General features: G+C 52.2%; 1 protein-coding gene across 1 annotated transcript; it reads left to right on the top strand.

The window, feature by feature from the left end:
• Positions 1 to 836: 836 nt before the first annotated feature.
• On the top strand, positions 837 to 3,108 carry LOC104526156 (protocadherin gamma-B5; the record flags this gene model as incomplete). Its single annotated transcript, XM_010169532.2, has 2 exons — positions 837 to 898; positions 1,385 to 3,108. Coding segments are annotated over exons 1-2 (1,786 nt in total), but the record flags the coding sequence as incomplete, so codon positions are not given.
• Positions 3,109 to 3,118: the final 10 nt, after the last annotated feature.

Here is a 3,118-nt window from a genome sequence, read left to right as displayed (position 1 = left end):
GGTTCGGATACAAGGGGGAAGACTATCCTGGGACTAGGAGACATCAATCTCCACTTGGAAACAATAGTGTGGTTGTGTGATGCATGAAAATGTGTGTCTGGGTTGTGATACGCAATTCTCACTATATAGGAGGCAGTGAATTGCCCCTGGCTTGTTTCAGAAGAGTCCCCCGTCCCTGTATAAGTAGCCACATCCTTCTCTCAAACTCATATTAGAGATGCTTACATGGTTGCTGCCTCATGGCTCCTGAAACACTAGAAATTCAAAACAACTTCTTGTTCCAATTGGTTATATTTGGTACCATGAGTTGTATATAGGTGCAGCTGGAGGAAAAGAAATTTTCATCCACTGGATGAGTGGCCAGAGGTAGCAGGAAAACATATTTTCTAACGACACCTTAGTGAGAAAAGCAGGAAGATTGTGACATCGCCACCTACAGATACTCAGCGGTGATGTATATGCAAGAGCTACTCCGGCGGGTAGGTAGTGCGGAGGGTTTTCTAACCGTTTTTTGTCTCATGCATAAGGGGCTGTGGTGATACAGCCTTTCTTCAGGTCTTTTTTTGTTGGTTTTTTTTTGTTTGTTTGTTTGTTTCGCCGTAAGAGAAATGAGATTTTAATGTACAGGTAAGACACAACGGCTTTTCCTGAGGGTGGGATATGTCTGTTTTCTCTTGGCTTGTTCAAGCAACAGTAACCGCAGTCGACATTTGCCAGAAAATATTCTTAAGGTATGAGACCCGCTGCAGTAATGGCCGGGTTAGGAGACGAGGACGTGGTTTGTCAGAGACACAGACAAAAAAAAAAAAAAAAAAAAAAAAAAAAAAAAATCCGGTATGGTTTGTATAGCACTGATAGGGCGACGCCGGATTTTTAATGTCGAAAGAGATGGGATCCGGTAGGTCTGGTGTGACCGCTATGCTTTTCTCACTGGTTGAGATTCCCGGCTTTGCTCATCCATCAGCGATCGCCTTTCAAAAAGGGAAAGCTGAGTGCCAGCTCAGGATCTCCTAACCATCGCAAATAAAGCCATTATCCACAAGCAGTGCTTCAGCGTCCGTCCCGTCCTTCCGTTTCTCTCGCGGGGGGAAACACGCCCGCACCCTCACATTAGAGTCCAGCAAGATCACTGTGGGGAAGAGACAGAGATCCTGCCCCACATACTCCGAGCAATGCGGGAAGATTTGTCTTGCAGAAGACTTGCAAGTGTAGGAAATTCAATGGGAAATCCTAGATGCACCGTTTCAGCACAAACACCAGTTTTCCGTTTCGCGCTACTGACAGCATCTGTATTTTCCAACCCGCATGTGAGTGCAGTCTGCAGACGCGCATAGCAGGCAGGACCTGCGGGCTGTTTTTTTCTCTCGGACGCTGCGGTTCTCAGGCGCGGACTGCGGGTGTCACTGTTGGCCAGGGCGGAGAAACGGCTCCGCTATCGGCTCCTCCCCGATCCCTGCGCCCGTGCAGGGCCAGTCCACACGGAGCCGAGCAGAGGGAAGAGCAGACACTGCCGGACTCAGTCCGTCCTCCCACCGGCAACAGGGATTTCCTCTCTTTATTTCTTCCAGGTCCTGATTCAGCTGCTCTCAAAGCCGAATTTAAAATCGTTCCCAAAATACGCTTCAGCAAAGCAGAGAATGGAGATCCGAGCGGCAGCTCAGGGCCGAACAGCTGCTGGGCGGTTCGTGCTGTTGGCCGTTCTCCTGCCGGTGTGCTGTCGGGCGGCAACGGAGCGACTCCGTTACACCATCCCCGAGGAGATGGGCAGAGGCTCGCTGGTGGGGCCGCTGGCGCGGGACCTGGGGCTGAGCCCGGCGGAGCTGCCGGCACGCAAGCTGCGGATAGTCTCCGGTAACGACGAGCAATACTTCAGTCTCGAGGAAGGGAATACAAATCTGCGGGTAAAGGAGAGGATAGACCGAGAAGACATCTGCGGGGCCGTGTCGCCCTGTGTCCTCAGTGTGGAGGCAGTGGTGGAAAACCCTTTCAATATATTTCATGTCAGCGTTACTGTCGAGGATATCAATGACAACGCGCCGCAGTTTGACAGAGAAGTTGTTGCCATAGAAATGATCGAGACCACTCCTCCTGGGGCCAGGTTCCCACTGGGCGTCGGCAGAGACCCCGACATTGGGGTCAACTCATTAAAAAGTTACCAACTTACTACCAACCCGCTTTTCTCCCTTGAAGTGAAGGAGAGACCTGATGGAACGAAACAGCCAGAATTAGTGCTGGAGAAAAGCTTAGATCGAGAAAAACAGATAAACCACCATTTGATACTGACGGCAGTGGATGGCGGGAATCCAGTCCGATCCGGGACCACCCAGGTTAAGATTAACGTGACCGATGCAAATGACAACCCGCCGGTTTTCACCAAAGAGATCTACAAGGTCCGACTGATGGAAAACCTGCCAGAGGGTTCCTTAGCCTTCCAGGTGAAAGCTACTGATGGCGACGAAGGTACGAACGCAGAAATCTCCTACTCTTTCAGCGAAATTGCAAACAGTGCTCGCCAGCTCTTCGCTCTGGACTCCAGGACAGGGGACGTGAAGGTCACAGGCCTCTTGGATTATGAAGAAGGGAAATATTACGAAGCGACTGTCGAAGGCAAGGACGGGGGTGGGCTGAGAGCACACGCCAAAGTGCACATCGACATTGTAGACGTGAACGACAATGCCCCACCCCTTTCCCTCCTGCCTATTTTGAACCCGATACCTGAAGACTCGGTCCCGAGCACAGTTGTAGCTGTGCTCAATGTCCGTGACAGAGACTCCGGGGATAACGGAGCAGTGAGCTGCAACGTCGACGAGGATTTGCCTTTCAGACTAGAACGGTCATCAGAGAACACCTATAAACTGATCACAGGCAGTGCCCTGGACAGAGAACAGGTCTCCACCTATAATATCACCATCACGGCCAAGGACAGGGGCAGGCCGGCGCTGTGGAGCAGCGCGGCGCTGGTGCTGGAGGTATCGGACGTGAACGACAATGCGCCGGTGTTCGAGGAGGCCGCGTACAGTGCCTACGTGGCGGAGAACAACGCGGCGGGCGCGGAAGTGCTGCGTGTGCGCGCTTGGGACGCGGACGCGGGCGCCAACGGACGCGTGAGCTACTGGCT

Source organism: Antrostomus carolinensis, unplaced genomic scaffold (genome assembly GCF_000700745.2).
Source record: "Antrostomus carolinensis isolate BGI_N321 unplaced genomic scaffold, ASM70074v2 scaffold25986, whole genome shotgun sequence".
Classification (NCBI taxonomy): domain Eukaryota; kingdom Metazoa; phylum Chordata; class Aves; order Caprimulgiformes; family Caprimulgidae; genus Antrostomus; species Antrostomus carolinensis.
This window is presented reverse-complemented; position numbering and strand designations above follow the sequence as displayed.